At 38.1% G+C, this 15,976-nt stretch overlaps 3 protein-coding genes and 3 long non-coding RNA genes across 22 annotated transcripts in view; 2 read left to right on the top strand and 4 right to left on the bottom strand.

Moving 5' to 3' along the window:
* Positions 1–333: 333 nt before the first annotated feature.
* On the bottom strand, positions 334–2,207 carry LOC124189778 (brachyurin-like). Its single transcript, XM_046582252.1, has 11 exons — positions 2,098–2,207; positions 1,856–2,003; positions 1,733–1,782; positions 1,543–1,655; positions 1,281–1,450; positions 1,109–1,204; positions 971–1,041; positions 854–886; positions 749–790; positions 569–682; positions 334–500 (listed from the first exon to the last, which is right to left on the bottom strand). The coding sequence occupies exons 1-11, from the start codon at positions 2,137–2,139 to the stop codon at positions 444–446; spliced, it is 936 nt and encodes a 311-aa protein (XP_046438208.1). The 5' UTR covers positions 2,140–2,207; the 3' UTR covers positions 334–443.
* A 2,625-nt stretch (positions 2,208–4,832) lies between these two features.
* Positions 4,833–5,910, bottom strand: LOC124189782. The gene is made up of 5 exons (XR_006872660.1): positions 5,770–5,910; positions 5,407–5,579; positions 5,250–5,321; positions 5,002–5,179; positions 4,833–4,939 (listed from the first exon to the last, which is right to left on the bottom strand). It is a non-coding gene; the product is annotated as an uncharacterized LOC124189782 (long non-coding RNA).
* On the top strand, positions 5,594–7,674 carry LOC124189780. 4 transcript variants are annotated; one of them, XR_006872659.1, is made up of 4 exons: positions 5,594–5,608; positions 6,726–7,001; positions 7,062–7,192; positions 7,440–7,674. It is a non-coding gene; the product is annotated as an uncharacterized LOC124189780 (long non-coding RNA). The 4 variants fall into 4 exon arrangements; XR_006872658.1 differs by having other exon boundaries at positions 6,723–7,001; XR_006872657.1 differs by lacking the exon at positions 5,594–5,608 and adding an exon at positions 5,858–5,872 and having other exon boundaries at positions 6,723–6,995.
* A 529-nt stretch (positions 7,675–8,203) lies between these two features.
* Positions 8,204–9,748, bottom strand: LOC124191560. Its single transcript, XR_006873477.1, has 3 exons — positions 9,603–9,748; positions 8,625–8,947; positions 8,204–8,561 (listed from the first exon to the last, which is right to left on the bottom strand). It is a non-coding gene; the product is annotated as an uncharacterized LOC124191560 (long non-coding RNA).
* A 695-nt stretch (positions 9,749–10,443) lies between these two features.
* On the top strand, positions 10,444–11,277 carry LOC124190271 (mitochondrial import inner membrane translocase subunit Tim13-like). Of its 3 annotated transcripts, none has more exons than XM_046582896.1 (4): positions 10,444–10,603; positions 10,663–10,779; positions 10,840–10,908; positions 11,128–11,277. In XM_046582896.1, exons 2-4 carry the CDS (start codon positions 10,672–10,674, stop codon positions 11,221–11,223), a joined length of 273 nt encoding a protein of 90 aa, XP_046438852.1. In that variant the 5' UTR covers positions 10,444–10,603; positions 10,663–10,671; the 3' UTR covers positions 11,224–11,277. The 3 variants fall into 3 exon arrangements, with proteins under 3 accessions (XP_046438852.1, XP_046438854.1, XP_046438853.1); XM_046582898.1 differs by having other exon boundaries at positions 10,495–10,553; XM_046582897.1 differs by lacking the exon at positions 10,444–10,603 and having other exon boundaries at positions 10,610–10,779.
* A 211-nt stretch (positions 11,278–11,488) lies between these two features.
* The window catches only part of LOC124190269 (dystrophin, isoforms A/C/F/G/H-like), a 50,183-nt gene continuing 45,695 nt past the window's right edge, over positions 11,489–15,976 (bottom strand). For all 12 annotated transcript variants that reach the window (XM_046582882.1, XM_046582886.1, XM_046582885.1 and 9 more), the window contains 13 exons: positions 15,658–15,822; positions 15,370–15,506; positions 15,068–15,272; positions 14,919–15,004; positions 13,797–13,981; positions 13,578–13,720; positions 13,398–13,509; positions 13,066–13,319; positions 12,858–13,007; positions 12,491–12,788; positions 12,286–12,406; positions 12,087–12,215; positions 11,489–12,008 (listed from right to left, as the gene is read on the bottom strand). In XM_046582882.1, the coding sequence (XP_046438838.1) occupies positions 11,920–12,008; positions 12,087–12,215; positions 12,286–12,406; positions 12,491–12,788; positions 12,858–13,007; positions 13,066–13,319; positions 13,398–13,509; positions 13,578–13,720; positions 13,797–13,981; positions 14,919–15,004; positions 15,068–15,272; positions 15,370–15,506; positions 15,658–15,822 (2,074 nt within the window). In that variant the 3' untranslated portion in view covers positions 11,489–11,919. The remainder of the gene's footprint in view (positions 12,009–12,086; positions 12,216–12,285; positions 12,407–12,490; positions 12,789–12,857; positions 13,008–13,065; positions 13,320–13,397; positions 13,510–13,577; positions 13,721–13,796; positions 13,982–14,918; positions 15,005–15,067; positions 15,273–15,369; positions 15,507–15,657; positions 15,823–15,976) is intronic.

Here is a 15,976-nt window from a genome sequence, read left to right as displayed (position 1 = left end):
TTGAGGTCATACTGGGACTCAACAGCGTAGGTCGACCAACTGACATCCAAATTGACAGCTTAAGATTGCGATACTTGCTGTTGGTGTTAGCTTATGCATGGAATCGTTTTTTGGGTTTTTAATAAAGATTGCGTTGTTGTTGTTATTGCTTCATCACTGCAGTGTTATAGCCAGACAATCTATTTTGATTTATACAAAGTATGACTATGACTTTAGAAATATTTTACGATTATATAAAGCTGGAAAAACGTTTTGTCTATATTCTAAAGGCTTAATTTTTTTTAAAGAAATCCCTGTGTGTGTTTAAGGAAAAATAAGAACGACGCGTTGAAATTTTTTAACGATTTGCCAATAGGAACTTTTATTTTTTTCATCGATTACATGGATTCGTATTATTTGGTTTGAACAAATAGCCGAATCCGCAATTTTCTTTAAAGATGTTTTTAAAGAACCAAGCCAGTGATGCTGCTGATCCAGGGCAGGTAGCTGGAAACGCGAGCCTATTTGATTTGAAAGAGGACATTTTGTTTTAAAACAAGTTATTGATCTAAAATTATTGTCATCGTACATATCCGTCGGGGTTTCCGGATTCGCATCCAGCGGATGAAACGAAGGAGGTGACACCGATCTGAGTGTACTGTCCATTGGCGTTAATGACGCTCATGGCAGAGCCACTGTCTCCCTATTTTGAAAACAAAAATTGGTTTCATTTATGAATTTTCACTTTCATATTAAAGTGTTAACTTACGTTGCAAGTGCCAGAGTTGGTGTCAGTGAAGGAAGTGCAGATCTAAAATTTAAAAGAAACAGTTATAAAGTAATCATGACAACCTAATAATTTTTGTTATATTACCGTGTAATCCCTAATGATGAGAGCGCCGTAGGTCTGAAAACGTCAGAAAAAAATGTAATTTATTATTAGTATTTTCGTATTAATTTAAAGTGTTGAGTCTTAAATTAGAGATCGTACGTTTTGGCATTCAGCGTTGGTAATGACAGTCACGGTAGATTTCTGCAATGTCGGGCTGATACCACCGGGTCCTTTCAGAATAAATAATAATTCACTTTTAACAGAAAACTATATTGCATTTTTAGCTTTTAAATTTACCATCGGCGGTCTTTCCCCATCCGGCGATTTGGGCTGAAGCGCCAACGTACAAGTCGGTGTCAGTTGGGTCTTGGAGGCAAATGGGGCGGACGAGATCTGCAAAGAGTTCATTCGTATTTAGCCAAATAATTCTCGAGTACAATTTCGTTATCCCAATCCAATTCCAACTCACCTCCGCTGATATCAACGGGGGCTGGTAGCTTGATGAGAGCAACATCTCCGTTCAAAGTAGTGGGGTTCCAGTTGGGGTTGATGTATTTCTCAGTTGCGCGGATCTCGAGACGGGTTGGCTCGGTGACGCGAACATTGTGAGCTCCCAAATAGACATCAAAGTACAGAGCACTAAGGTACATAAAACAAATTGTTTTAGGGACAATCTTATTGACATTAGATCCTCAAATAGGATCTGTAGTACGCTTTTGTTGTGCGCTTACCCATCGGCGCAGTGAGCGGCAGTCAAAATCCACTGATCAGAAATGAGAGAAGCAGTACAGAAAGATCCGCCGCTGATGAAAAGAGCAGCGACCCACGGGAATTCATTGGGAGTCTATATAGTCGATTAATTGAATGATCATGAAAATGCACGATGTATACGTAGCTGTACGCTGAACGATTTGTACTTACAGCTTCAGCTCCGTTGATGATACGGGCGGGGTTGGCTACACCGCAAGCGGCTGCAATCAAGTTTTTAAAACACAATTAAAATTTGATAATAAAAAAACTATTGCGTTGTGTGTCGTTACTCACCACGGAAGTCCTTGGATTCACGGGTTGCCTTGTGTCTCAAGGGGATCTCTTCAGCACGCGGGATGTGACGGGGAGCGGTAGGATCGGCCCATTTCTCCTCGATTTTTGACCAGTTCCTCTCAATGGGGAGAAGAACTTGGCTCATAGACTATAGAGAAGGGAAAATTCGAGAGATTAAATTTGAGAAAGTCAACTATTTATTGGGCCTACTTTAATTATTTTAAAAGTTCTGTAAAAAATACCTGAGCAAAGACGCAAATAGCGAGACAGAGAATAACCTTCATTTTGACGTTTAACAAAAGAATGCCTAGTTCATACAGCCTCGGCTTTCTGCTTAAATAGCTCGTCAACGATCCGCATCATAGGTTGAAACCATTAGATTTTGCGATAAAGAAAACCCGGATTCACCTGTCAAAATTGGACTTCTATCTAGACCTTGGAGTTCAAAATGGATACACATGACGTCCGAACCAACGTATCACAATCCGTTTGTTTATTTTCTGACGTTTATTTTAAACAAAAACATGTATCAAGGTATTTTGAAGTTGACAAACAAGCTTTATCGATAACAAGGCTGGTTTCATCAGCGTGTTGTGACCAACTGACCATAGTATTGAAACGCAGAACAAAGAACTTTGAAATTCAGGACATTAGGATATATGGACAAACTGGTTATTACTTGGTTTGTGGAGAGGATTTAGATAAGTTGTGAGATATAAATCGAACGTCTGATCGAACTATGAAAAAAAAATTTGAGACATGCTGTTAAAAAAAACTGTCCTTGATAAAAATGTAGAAGGTCTGATAATATTGAGTCCATAAACAAGGTATTAGACGGAGATCTACTTATATAATTTTTTATTCTGAAAATTTGATTTGTTTTAATTAGTCTAATTTTTTGAAATTGTACATTGAATTGTGTGATATTACGTAATCAGAAACAACTCCTCACTTGATGTCGGTGTTGTTGATTTATTGATCTCTGTTCATGAGGCAAATTTTCCAACTATAAATTTCGTCTGTAATAAAATTGTTCACAATCAATTGCGGTATTTATAATTTATTATTAAATTTTTTATTTTTCGTTTGTTTCATTTTTTAATTTTTAAATTATTGTTTTCTACTATTGTTTTGAATTTTGAACAAACTAGCCGCCGCTGTCTCCGCCATTGAATGAGAGTATGAGACACCTAGTAGTAGAAATAATTACTGCACTATGGAATATACAATCGTCTGCTCTGCTTCAAATCCTTCAAGTCAGGCTAGATCCGCCATTTGCCTTTGAGACAGTGGACGGAAACGTGCCACAGCTGCTGTTTCATGACTGTGTTTTTCGCTTTTACATTTAAAAATGATGGGGTATTTCCACGTCATTCGACCAAGCTAAATCGAAAGTGAACAATTCTAAAGCAAGTAAGTGAATCGTGAGAGTTTTGACTTATCGAAAGGTCCATTTTCTAATCTACTTACATTTATTTTGTGAAAGCATGTCTAAGTTCTTCTTGCCTTTCTCCACATGATCGCTGCTGGAGCTGCTGTGTCATGAAGATGCTTCTTTGAGAGGGTCATATGCCATATTGCAAGACAAAAAAATGTGATGAAAAGTGGAAATCTGAAAAGGTAATGATGTACTTGTAAATTAATTAGGTAGATTAGCATTTTGTTCTTAATGTCGGAGACAAGTGACATCTTATTTCATGCTTCTAAAAAATAAGATAGCTATTGTGGAAAGTTCTTGTAGATAGTTGTAAATTTTTTTTTATGTAAAAGAACAGAAATTCACTCATTCTTTAAAACTTTTTGGTCTTTGGTCATCTTCTAGTTTGTGTGTACATTTGAAGTAAATCATTGCCTTAACTACCAAGTGTTTGAATCATTGATTTTACAGTTGTAAGCCAAAGTTAAATATCACTTGCATGTATTTTTGGTTTTTCTTTGCAAATTTAATTATCAATATTATTGTCTTTTTCCATCGGAAAATGTTATTAATGCATTAACATTATTTTGCTTTGTAGGATTCCATGGTCAGTTTGGTGTTGCTGTTTGTTGTGCTGTGGTCTTGCTGCCCTTTTCCAGTTGAGAGATGCACTTAAATGAAGCTTGTGCAGACTTGCAGTTAAACATCATACTTCAAAGTATTATAATGCTTATGCAGCACTGGGCCAAATTGTTTGAGGACGTTCCCTGACGGGCGTTGATTTTGCAGATGTCTTCACTTGCTGCCTGTACTGGCTGTACGCCTCATGCCAAAGCAAAAGTAATTATGTTGATTTATTATTAGAAGACTAAAGATTTAGCTAATTGATGGGCAGAAAGTAGATCTGTACTGGAATTTACAAGCCTGGAATTTATAGTAAAGTTGATTGGCCATGTTTTTACTTATTTGAGTTTCCAATTGTATGAATGAGTTTTTTTTTTAATAATTTGAAAAAAACCTAGATAGCCGTGTAATTTTTTAAATATTATACTAAAAGATTTTTGATGAGTTTGCATAATTTAAATATCTACTGTTGCAAATAGTTTGTCACCCGAGATATTTTCTTTAATTATTATTTTTTTGGGTTAACAGCTTTCGGTTGAGTCTGAACTAATTCATTGCTACTGCATATGGTGTTTTGTTGCAGCCAGCTGGTGAAAGGCGTGACCAAATAAAGTTAAGCTGCTGCATGCTGTCTGTGGTGCCGTTGTTATTGTTACTGTTGCACCAAGTTTGAATGTTGATTGTTACTGGCTTGAAATATTTGCGTCTATTTGTCATTTGTGTCTCCGGCTAGGCGACTATGCAGTATAGATTGAATAAGCGAGACTGCCAGAAGAAAAAGCTTTCTGCGCCCAAAAAATAACAACTCTCTGTGTCAACGTGGTTGAGTAAGCAACAGGCAGGCCTTCTTAAGTATTGCTATTTATATTCATTTGTTGTTTTCATTTAATATTGTGTTTAGTACGGAAAATTTTATCACATTCAATAATAAATATGAAAAATGAAATAAATTTTTTTTATATCATGATAATAGCTATTATTACATAAAAATTTAATGAACAAATCGTCCGGTTCAAACGTCAATCAAGGCAGGGAGAGACTGCCTGAAAAGAGAGAATATTTTTAGATATAATTTTCAAACCATGTTAGTGACACCAAGCAATACCTTAAATCTACCAATGTTACACTGTCCTATATTAGAACTAAGTAGCAGTCACCACAACCTCTTGAGTTGAAGCATTATTTTACTGTTGTCTGCAAAAGAGATAGCAGCAAAGAATTGGATCTGGGGAAGGCATCAATATCTTGAAGATTATTACTATGATTTGACAAGGGAAGTTAACCTGAAATAAAATTAGAAACATTAAATGACAGTAGAAACTATTTACTTTAGCTTTGGAAGACATATCTTACATTATTGGATTGACCCATTTGATCTCTATTGCCACAAGCACCTAGGTCACACAAAAACGTCAGCTGAAATTTCTGAATACACGAAGTCAAGAATGCAATAAGAACCATTAGCTAAATGATGTTGTAAATGTTATTAATTAAAAACGGTTCAACTTACCTAGAAATCCTAATCTAAATTTGTTTTGATTTTTGGAAGTAACTTAAGAGGTGTATTTGTGTTACTTAGGAGCAGACGAAGTTTCCAAGAGGATTCTATCTAGTAGGGCAGTTAGCCCAGACCCAGACAAAGCTGTCGCATTCCTATGCTGCTCCATCAATGGCCATCACAACCTACAGAAAAAAAGAAAGATTTATCACAGGTAAGGCTCAGTGCAGAATGACAGGAATAAAGCTAAAGGGTGATACGTAGAGGTAGCAGAAGACGATATTTCGTCAACAATCTGGAATCACTAACAGATGAGACAAAATAGCGAATGTCATGCTGCCTTCCCCAATCCCCTCATTGTAGAAGCATAATCACCTTTTTGATTTCGTCTGTTTGATGTGTAATGCTGCGGTGGTGGCTTCTTCATTTTTGGGTGAAGACGAGATACAAATTTGAAGGGGAGAATAGTGAATACTACGTGAGTATCAAAGCCTTTGTTTGTTAGTTCTTTCAATTGAATGTCAACCATGGTGTCAACGAGCTAGAGCGGACATTTTTTTCATGTTACTGTTAAACGTTTCTTTTTTCTGGCGCTAGAAGGCATAGACTTTGGTCATTTTAACTGTCAGAATCAGTTTAGTTACGCTTACTTTGCACATCTCTAAAAAATTTTCTCGATTCTACTTCAAGAAAATTTTTTGTGATAACTGTCAGTTTCTGTTTCGACAACAAAGCTCACTTGTTAGATTTTTAATAATTTGTTTTTTTTTTCTACTTCCGGTTTTCTCTTTTCAGTCAGTAGTTCAGTAAATATTCATCCGACGTACAAAAGAACCACATATTCGTAATCCTCGTAAAATTTGTGATAAAGTTCATGTCTTATTTTGTACGAAAGCGTACTTCCGGTTTCGAGAATAATCCTGAACTATAGTTCAGGAAAATTCTCGATTTTGACCAAAATCTGGATTTCGTTTAAATTACACCTAATCGACCCCAAATTTCACGTAGATCACGAATATTTAGTTTATTTTGACGACAGCTCAATGGTTAAGGAGCTATCGCTTACTTCCGGTATACTTCCGTAAAATTTGCATAAAACTAGCAAGTGAGCTTTGTTCTCTGTAGAATTCTAAAGACTCCGTGCTAATTTTAAGCAAAAGAGAAATGGTATTTTTGATTACTTTAATGACTATTTTGACTATCTAAGGCCAGTCTTTTAGATGGTATGGCGACCGTAGAACTCCATCGACAATAGAACCCCACAGATAGAACCACAATAGAACCCCAATATTTTAAATAGTTTTTAAAAATTTCTTTGTATGCGACAGTAGAACTCCAAAGAAAGACATAAGAACTGCTGCTGCCTTACAACCACAGGCAGCTGGAGTAATCTAGTGTCCATCCCCACTTGATTAATTTCGTGCCAGCTTGTGAAAGGCGTGAGGAATTCAAATTTAGCTGCTGCGTGCTGTCTGCAAGCAAGCAATCCAATTGGCTGTCGCTAGGTGGCGCGAGTGTCTTCAGGGGACCAAATTCGGCCATTTTGTTCCTTGACGCAGCAGAAGTGGGATGCTGGTCGTGACGTTTCCCATGATGAAAATGTAAAGGTATTTTTTGTTTATTTCTTAGGGTTAATTAATGTTAAATTTTGATTTATTAATTGACAGGTGATTTCAATACCACTTTGTCAAATCATGTAACTCGGACTTGAGTGCCTGTCCATTTTGCCGAAATGTCGTGCCTCGTGTGTCTTGCTGCCTGCACCCAGTCGTACGTCTCGTCCCATGACAAAGCAAAAGTAATTATTTTTATCCAATTTCCTGCTAAAGTAGTTAATTAATATGACTAGAGATCAATTTGCATTTTGAAATATCTTGCCAATTCTAACTTCCTAGTTCCTAAGTAAAATTTGAGATATCGGAGAGATCTGTTGAACTGCGTAGTTTTTTTTGTCTTACTCCTGGTATTCTTTTGTCTTAAAGAGTCCTGTGTAATTGTGCACACACTGTCTTTCCCCGTTGGTAATTTTTTGTTTTCTTAATTAGGTCCGCTGTTGGTTACCTTGTTGCAGCCAGGTGGTGAAAGATGTGATGGAGACTAATTGAACTGTTGTATGCAGCGTGTGGTTCCAGTGTTATCCAGAAGTAGCTGTGCTGGCGGTATCCTGAAGCAGCCTGAATTTGCCAGTGATATCCGGGTTGCTGCCTTAAAGTTAAACATTTTTCTCTCTTTGCATTTGTGTATTTTGCTCTGCCAATGCTATCCTGTGTTTGAAATCTTTTCTCATTCGTGTTTTTTTGCTCTACCAGTGTTTTCCTGTGTTGCAGTCTTGAAATGGTTTCACTGTCGTCTTTGGAGTTTTTACTTGTGCAGAAGTGCAGTATACGATTGAGGCAACCTGATCTATATGTCAGGTTTGATTCAGTCGACAACTGCTAGATTAAATTCCGGCTTTCTGCACCAACAAAATAATAACGGCACATGTTATTATCGCGGTTGGGAAAGTCACAGGCCCCCCCCTCCCTGGGGGCCATAAAAAAAATATGTCGTTGTGTTTATAAAAAATAAAATATATTATATTCAAATGAAAATTCTAATTTTAATTTTCTTAACAAAAAAACGCGTGAGCAATGAACATCGCCAATTTTTATCGAGAAAGACTTAGTAAATAAATAATCTGGTGGTTGTAAGCGGGAAAAAATGATAAAAATTTGGACAGGAAATTACTTGTTTTTTATAAAAAAAGGTTGTTTTTTATATAAAAAAAAAGGTGTGAATTTATATAGTTATGTGTAAAGAACAATACAGGTTTTTGATTTCATATTTTATTGTTTGCGAAGTAGTAATTTTGATAATGGTCATATATATGAAGAGCGAACAGGTTTAATACGGTTACATAATGGAGTTAGAGTTGATTGCGAATCATCAGGGAAAACTACTTAGTGGTCAAAATAATTTTTCTCCAAAGGTACATCAGATCATTTGCATGGCAATTTCCCGTTCGAACAGACGAATAACCAACGGCGGAGACTGTTTACTTAGGGAAAAGGGGAACATGCATGCACTTTTAATTTGTCCAAATCTAATTAATGTATCAATCTTCAATTTCTGCAACCTCATCTCAGTTTCACCAATGGATCAAGTCGGAACGGCAGCGAACGACTCAACTAAAACGAGAACGAAAAATTTAGTTAAGCAATAATTAAATCAAACTAGCCATCAAGCATTACCGTAACGTGACAGGTGGCAAGAGACGAGACGACACATCGACAAAAAGCAGCCGATAAAACATGCCCGACAGCCACCAGGCAACAGACTATTCTGCACAACAGCCACCAGGCAACAGACTATTCTGCACAACAGCTCAACACTGCAAAAACACCAACATTGGCAAATAACACATTGAAGAAAGATGTTGAATTGAATGTCTGCACAACCTCCATTTCAAGACATCTCGACTGGATAATGACTGCAAAACCACTGCTCAGTGCTCACACCATGAACGCTGCATCAACACCATTAGCAGCTCCAACATCAAACTAACCAAGGAATCCTATAAATCAAAGGAAAACTATGAACCAATTACATTTTCAAATACAAAAAAGGGCAAATTTCTGTTTTATAAAAAAAATAACAATTCTTTACAAGCTGATTATGATCTTTTCACAAAAGCTCTTATTTAGAAAACTGAAACACAAAGTTGTTGTAAAATGTCGTCCAAAACAAGAATTGTCTAACTCAATTTCTAACAAAAAACACACGAAGCACCCTTACTTTTTACGTAGACTAAAATTTAGGCAAATACTAACCCACTCGAGTTTTCTAACAAGTTAATACACGTCTGCAAAAGCTGTTGTATAACTCAACTAGAAATTGAAACAATTTGCAAAACAAAACCCAATGAAGCTCAGATTTTACTACTTAACGGTTGATTGAAAAATAAACTCAATTACTCTTTGAAACACAGTCACAAAATTTTAATTCAGAAACAAAGTCTTGAATTAAAAAGTTAAGCAACATAAAATTACTCTTTACTGTTCTGTATCACTGCATGGAACGAAACGTGCAACATGCAGCAAGAGACGACATTTTGGAAATGTACAGAAGACCACATGCAGTTGGCCATTATGAATTGAAGGAAATGTTGCACGTATTGAACCACACAAAAAATTACATTTTACAAAATTAAAGAATAAAAGATTAAAGACCATGTCTATGATCACAAATTTCACGTAAGAAAGTACCCAGCAATGACTAAATTCAACCTTCTCGGACAGCGTCTCGGCAGCAAAAGAATGAGTGTTTCGTCAGTCGTCTCACCACTTTGACAGTTGGATGACCCACCCCCCTACATCCCTCTAGAAAGTAGAAACCAACACACTAGAGCTGAATAGTTCAATCCCTAAACACACTGAAATATTTAGCCACCTAGTGACAGCCCTTAGCAACCACGGACGACTAGAGTCGGACGGAAAATAAACCAAATATTCGTCATCTCCGTGAAATACAGCGAAATACATTTAGTACATAAAAAAAAGCAATTATCGAAAAATTAACGAGTGAGCTTTGTTGGTGGAATAGTTATCGTCAGTCATCACCAAAAAGTTACTGCACAATAACGGCCGATACATTTTTATAGGGATGTGCAAAGTAACTGAAACTGACTAATTTGAGCACATACAAAAAATTAATCAACACGAAATATTTTCTGTTTTTAAATGTAAAAAAAAGTAAAGGCTACGATGATGTATAGACAGCTAAAAATAGAAAATAATAAAAAATCAAATTAATTCTTAAGGGATTTGAAAGTTACTGGACGGTGAAACTGGACAACTAGACGGCACGGACGACTCACGACTGGTCGTATTCTCGCGGACGCCTGGACGGCACTGGACGATGAAAGTGAAAACTGGACGCTGAAATTAAACTGATTGGACCATAGGGACAGTCGACAGAGCTATAGAATTTCTATAGCTATTCTATGTATATTCTATAGCTCTGATAGGGAGTTACGAATTAGGGATTATTAGCCGGATAGGGACTTGAAAATTGTCGTGTTTTTTCAATGTTGGGTAGTTGATTTGAGCATCTGGCAACATTGACTAGCAGACAGCATTCTCAATTCCATACCATTTCTCTGCATGTGTCTGTGACTGTGTGTGAGTTGTGACTTGGAAGGAAAACTCGGCTTTTTCTACTAATTTCTGACGTACTTTATTACATAGAAATTTGTTTCTTGATTGTGAATAATTCGATTCTTTCAATCAGCTGTTCGTTATGGATTCACCTCCAAGCACTGGACGTCTGACTGGAGCTCAAAGAGAAGAATTAATTGAACAAGTGAAGCAGCAAGTAGCCATTGCCACTGCGCAAGAACTTCTAACGGTGACAATTTTTTTCTTTATAAATGTAGGATTTGAACTAATCTATGTTCATCTTAATTAGAAAATATCCGAGAAATGCTTCAAGAAATGCATAGCCAAGCCAAGCTCTTCTCTTGATAGCTCTGAACAGGTATGGCAAATTGTTCAACGATTTTGGGGCTAGGTTAAGTGAAGATAAAAATGTATGGTAATTTTGCATCTGAAAAGCTTTGCTCTTTAAAAGAGACTTAGGCAAATCAATATAACATGTATTTATTTATACATAATATATGTATTTATGTATAATTAATATATCATTTACTAAATTTTAAAACTTATTTTAACTTTTTGTTTCTGTTGTGTCTTACAGAAATGCATTGCCATGTGTATGGATCGTTACATGGATTCATGGAATCTGGTATCTAAAGCTTACAGCAGCCGGATCCAAAAGGAAAGCATGAGATAAATATTATGTATGTGTGGTACCCATAGTAGAATTCATTACATAAAAAAAAAAACTATTGATGTTTTTTATTTATTTAACAAGTCCAAAGACTGTTACTTGTATTGTCACATAGGGATTTATTTTGTGCTACAACAGTGACAACACTGAGTGACTCCCAAGGTGTACAACATTGATCCAAGCTTGATGAAAGGGTATATAGTTGTTTTCAGATTTCACGAAGAAATCAAGGTAAATAAAAAAAAAAAAAAATGAAAGAAGCCAGACATTCCATGTAAAACAGAGGCCTGTTGGTTTTATTTAGTGTGCCATAGAGGAATAGATGCCCTCAGAATTGCTGTTGTTGTTTGAAACTACATGATATGTTAAACTGGATGTTAACTAGTAAACCTACAGAAACAGGGCAGCTGTCACACTTCTACTCCCAAAGACAGTGGCAAAGAGAAGAAGACAAAAAAAAATTGACAAAAGGAAAGAGAATGACATATTAAATCACTCATAAAGTATGAATGACATGAATAGGGCAGGAGGTTTTAAAACCGATAACATGATATAAAACATAATGGAAGAACAGCCCCTTACATAAGCAGCGTGTTTCCAATTTTCTTCTTTTTTTGCTTCATTCTGTGTCAACTCATGAACAGTAACAATAACTTTCTACATGTCATTTAAACACGAGCAACGATTTTCTTGCGATTTTCAATCCTCTTCATCTGTTAGTCCTGGAGATTGATCGTTGGCGTCCGTCATCACGTTCACCAAAGAACCAACAGCTTTTCCCAAGTCACCTATAAAGCGCAATTTAAGTGGTGATTTATACTGAAATAATTTAAGCAACGTATGGTATCATGTTCCCAACAACATACCTGCCATGAAAAGAAGGTTGCCTACGTTCTGCGCATTGTACGTGTTTGGATTGGTGGAAATACCGTGAGGTGGTGGAGGAGGTCTGGTTTCCAGTCTATCGGCTACACCGTGTTCGGCCCAAGAATGATCTTACAAAGCAAAAAAAAAAAGTGAATTATAGAACAAAAAGAAATAAATATTCAAATGAAAAATCTATACTTTTGTCATGTCCATTGGTCCGCACGGGGGTATCGGTTGCGAGGTGAGCAGCTGTGACTGACCTGGTCTGCAAAGTTCCAGTCTTGGCCGGCGACGAGTTTTCTCGGCCATTTCCTCCAGGCTGTTAAGCGAAACCATGGGAAAAGGGAGGAAAATTAAAAAGTGAATACCGAAACAAATGACAGGTTATTTATTTCAAACACACCTCATCCAGCAACTGTCGAAGCCGGCTGAGCTGAGTTTCCAGTTGGCGATTGTGTTCTTCCAGTATTTTCATTCGAGCCTCTAATCGAGTCTTGTGCTGCCTCAATAGACGAGCTTCAGCCAACATGTCTCTCTCAACTTCAGACGTGTGATTGCCAGACGACGAGGCCCCACCTTGATGCGGGATGGGCGTGGCATCGTCGGGAGAAGAAGAGAATGAAAAAGACATGGAAGGTGATTGCTGCGAACGCAGACGTTCGTATTCGGCTTGAAGCGTGGCGTTTTCTTCTTCGAGCTCACTGTACATTAAAAATCAATTAGTTATTTCGCCATTTAAAAGCCATTCAAAATTACAACTGCCAATGTACCGAATCATTGTTTCGATTTCTTCCTTGTGATTAGAGTCAAGTGCGGCTAATAGTTGAACCGGGCTCCTCGGGGCCACTCCCATTGACATGCCAAGAGCGTCTCCGTTCAAAGATCGGCAGTACTGAGCAATGAGCTGATGTTCATCCTCCCTGCAAATTAGGAAATATGTAGAAATCAAACGCATCACACTCATGTTCTTCAACTTACGATTCCGGGGTGAAATCTTTGTGGATGCCATCTATAACGGACGTGGCTGCTGAATGCACAAGGACATCTTGCGCCACGCTAGACTGCATCTGAGAAGAGATTTCCGATTGAGCATCCGACGGAGTTGCCGTCCCTTCCAGAGCCGTCTGAACGGGCAAATAACCCAAACGAGGATGTTTCTTAAAGTAGCGCTTAGACTTGAATTTGTTGCGCAGGGTGCGAGTGAAATCTTTCAAATCCTCTCCCGACGTGGTCTACAAAACATGGTAAACAAAATGAGGAGTTATGAAACGCAATCGTTTACGCAGCTAATAATTCTCATCAGGCATTACCGTTGTGCAATACTCTTGCATTGGATGAGTCAATTTGTGATGCTTTGAAACTCGCCCCGTGAAAAAACAGGTCTGGCACATGTCGAAGCTTAAACACTTGAGGCATCGGTACCTGAATTAATTGGATTAACAAATTAGTAAACCACTAATAATAGAAACAGCCAAACCATTTGGTTATACCTCAATCCGATGATGGGAGTAGCCTTGCAAACGTTGCACTTGGATTGATGACGGGCCGATTCTGATGCGGCCAAACGGTGGAGTACTGGGAGCCACACGACGCTCTGCGGTTCCCGTTTCATCCAAGCCAAAAAGTGAACGGCCTTTGTACGAAGATAACGTAGTTTCAATCAAAGTTTAATATTTATTCTTCAAAATTTTAACACAAACAATAATTACCTCGATGGACTGTCGTTGTTTGCCGGCCTTGTCGAAACAACATTTGACCGACGGCTCGATGTTTGAACCACCAAATGCGGCCACTTCACCCAATTCTCGCGGCATTTGAACGCAATCGTGTAAGAGAACACCCAGTTTAGGTGCATCAACCAATCGATTGGGATCGGCGATTAGTCGGAACAAATCTAGAAAATAAGGAGAAGAAATTGCGTTTTTAGAATCCAATCGACAATCAATACTTTTGTTAGGTGTATTCATTCGATCGAGGACAATGCGTTCTTCGATCCTGCCCGTAAATCCCGCAAACTCTACCATTAAATCTCTGCTCTAAAGGAGCCTAGATTCTTCCACTTATTTTGTTTTTGTTTGCTCCGAGGACGCGCATCTGGCACGCAGCGCATTGGTATCATTAAGCCAAGCGAGTAGAGCCGATAAACAATAGCGGAGGATTCATGGGAGGAGAGAAAAACAAAAACTTGAAAGACAAGCGGCTTCAATTGACGGGACAATGCATTCGATTTAACCGCAACTCGGGTCGGTCGATCGATCCATCAGCGTTTAAATACGAACAGTTTAAAGAGTTTGATAATTCTGACACTGCTCCTTCTTTTTCTTATTTCAAAGTCTTACGTGAACGCTTCGGAAGAATGCTGGGAGAAATATGCTGAAGGAAGATCATTGGTGGCAGAGTCAATCACGATCTCGTGATTTGGCCAGCGGGGTTTTACATGACTTTGCTAACAGGTTTCACCAAAGTCCAAAGGATAAGTCCTTTTATGCTAATGTTACCGCTTTTGAATACCGTTTCTTTCAAACATGGAGAGAGAGATAAATGGCACATGTTTGCTAAATTGATTGGTTGCCGTGAGCTATTTTGCAAACGTATTGAACGAACATTTACGTAGAAAAGAAAGGAGGGTTTAGTGGTAAATGGAGCAGGTGTAATAGGTGCGGGTGAATCTCAAGTGATTTGAATTGGATCCAAGTCCGAGTGACTTCTGAAACTTACTCAAGTGCACATTGAAAACCACGCTATTGCCCTTATACCAAATCTGGCTGCCCAGTAAATCAGCCGATAATCCTCAATTTCCAATTGATCATGAATAGTAAAGAGTTACTCACATCGGTATTTATCCTCTAAATGGCCACGGCACATCAAAGTGATGACTACTTTGAAGGAGAGGACTCGAATTTCGCCTGATCTTTGACTGTAGACGACAAATAGAAAAAGGTCAGAAAAAACATCGAAGCATAAAACATTCAAAATTTACCTATCGTAAACGTTGAGGATCCAGTTGAGACACAAGTCAATGACGAGGGGTAGGCGAATCTCGCCCGGATAGGCTGTGACAACAACTTCGTACAGCGAACGGAGGACAGTCACCATATCAGGGATGTCAATCACTTTGTCGTTCTGCGCCCGGAGACCGTGAGCGTCAAAAGTGTCAATGGCCGTGTTCAGTTCAAGTTTATCCACTAGAAGATCAAATATAACCCAAAAGAAACGGTTGATTTAAAAAAGGGAGAAAAAAAAAGATATGTTTCCTGGATCGATGTCGATCGAAAAACTTACGGCATAGGAACTTCTGTACGCGTCGCAACTTGAGAGCCATCCGGTAAGCTGAGAAGCGGACGTCATTGAACTCGGACAATGAATTCATCAATTCTTCCAGCTGAGGATGGTCCCAATGAGTAGTCTCCGTTTGGTGACTGAAAGTGGCCCAAAAAGAAAACAAAACACAAAAAATCAACAAACAAATAAAACAAAACCGACAATAAATAATCAAATAAAATAACTCTTCGGCCAATTAAACCGGCAAAGGGGGAAAAAAAAGGAAAGATGTGAGAGAAGGATTTTTACTTGACGTAATAAGGAACGTCGGCTTCCGTGACGGATCTCTCCCAGGGCCGGTCGACCGACGAGGCCAAGAAGCTGTGCAGCAACGGACCACTAAGCGCACCGTCTCGGGTAACGCCACACAATTGTTGGTATCGATCGTCCATCGAAGACTGTAACACTTTCCACCTACGAGTCAGAGCAGAGAAAGAGAGTCAAATAAAAAATGGAAAGCATTAGCTTGGTCAGCCACAAGTATAACGAATCAATTAGCCCAATATTCTCTCCACTCGCCAAGCGTTAATTTAATGACTACCGCAAACAATTATTATATTTTTTTTTT

This window comes from Daphnia pulex, chromosome 3, assembly GCF_021134715.1.
Source record: "Daphnia pulex isolate KAP4 chromosome 3, ASM2113471v1".
NCBI lineage: Eukaryota > Metazoa > Arthropoda > Branchiopoda > Diplostraca > Daphniidae > Daphnia > Daphnia pulex.
The sequence above is the reverse complement of the archived record's forward strand: the minus strand, read 5'-3'. Positions and strand labels throughout refer to the sequence as shown.